This window comes from Arachis ipaensis, chromosome B04 (genome assembly GCF_000816755.2).
Source record: "Arachis ipaensis cultivar K30076 chromosome B04, Araip1.1, whole genome shotgun sequence".
NCBI lineage: Eukaryota > Viridiplantae > Streptophyta > Magnoliopsida > Fabales > Fabaceae > Arachis > Arachis ipaensis.
In genome coordinates this window covers 117,306,280-117,307,472 of record NC_029788.2, presented here as the reverse complement: position 1 = coordinate 117,307,472, position 1,193 = coordinate 117,306,280, and the positions used below count along the sequence as shown (strand labels likewise).

General features: G+C 36.2%; 1 protein-coding gene across 1 annotated transcript; it reads left to right on the top strand.

Annotated features, from left to right (window-relative positions):
• Nucleotides 239-979, top strand: LOC107637072 (receptor-like protein kinase ANXUR2). The gene has a single exon (XM_021121731.1). It carries the CDS (start codon nucleotides 283-285, stop codon nucleotides 739-741), a length of 459 nt encoding a protein of 152 aa, XP_020977390.1. The 5' UTR covers nucleotides 239-282; the 3' UTR covers nucleotides 742-979.

The following is a 1,193-nucleotide window of genomic DNA, read 5'->3' as shown; positions in this document are numbered from 1 at the left end:
GAATATAGAAAAATTGTCATGGAAGAAAATGTTAGAAATATGCATTGGAGCAGCAAAAGGACTACACTATCTTCACACAGGAACCAAGTGCCCTATCTTTCTCTGTGACATGAAGCCTCATAACATTCTTTTGGACAAGAACATGGTACCTAAACTCTCACATCTTGGATTTTCATTGCAGGGGCCACCTTTGAATTCAAAGCCAAAATCAGTAAAGTTGACAAGGTTATGAGTAACTATATTTACTTTATGCTCAAAGTTGTTTGCTAATAACTTCATCAAATGAATAACTTAATGCTTCCATTGATTGCTATAGGTTTAGCTGGTTACATAGCACCTGAGCATGTCCTAACCAGAATCTTCACAGATAAATGTGATGTTTATTCATTTGGTATGGTCCTAATAGAAGTTGTATCCACTACTTACAAGCACACCATCTTTGACAAAATCATTATGTTGGAGAGCTCATCAGATTTGTCTCTAGATCCATTTGATTTAATGAATCCATTTGTGGATATATCTGAAATGTTGGAGAGATTCTCAGTTGATGAGATTATTGATCCAATTCTGATGAGAAAGATAGCACCAGAATGTTTGGCAGTATTCATAGATGTCACAAAAAGATGCTTGAGCAGAGAAGCAAATGAAAGACCAAATATAGGTGAAGTAGATCTTGAACTGGAGCTAGCACTAGCACTGCAAGAGGAGGCCGATGACCGGAATCATGGTGGTGGCTGGTGAACATAATTTTTCTGTCCACTTTTCTGCAGAAAACCTCTGTAAACAGTAAACACACCTTGTCCAGTTCTCAAAGACTCATTGAAGTTGCATGTTGCTGATTGTTTCTCAGCAAATGAAAATTTGTGACAAATTATTGTATGGTGGTTGAAGGTTGTTTTGTTCTCCTTGGCCTTGGATTACACCACAAGCAAAACAACCCATTATTTGTGCTGTGTTTTTTCAAAAGCTTAAGCTAATAGAAGGAGATATGTATGCTTATATTTCTAACACATAAACTACCTTTAATTACAATTTACATTACAAATAGTAGTATTGCTAGCTTTCAAGATTAATTGCTTCCCCGGTGCATTGTTTATTTACTACAATTTACATTAGCCGGTGGATTGACTTGACCCGGGTCTACATGTTGAGAATTACTATACGTACAAAGTTTTTCTTAGGTCTGCTTAATT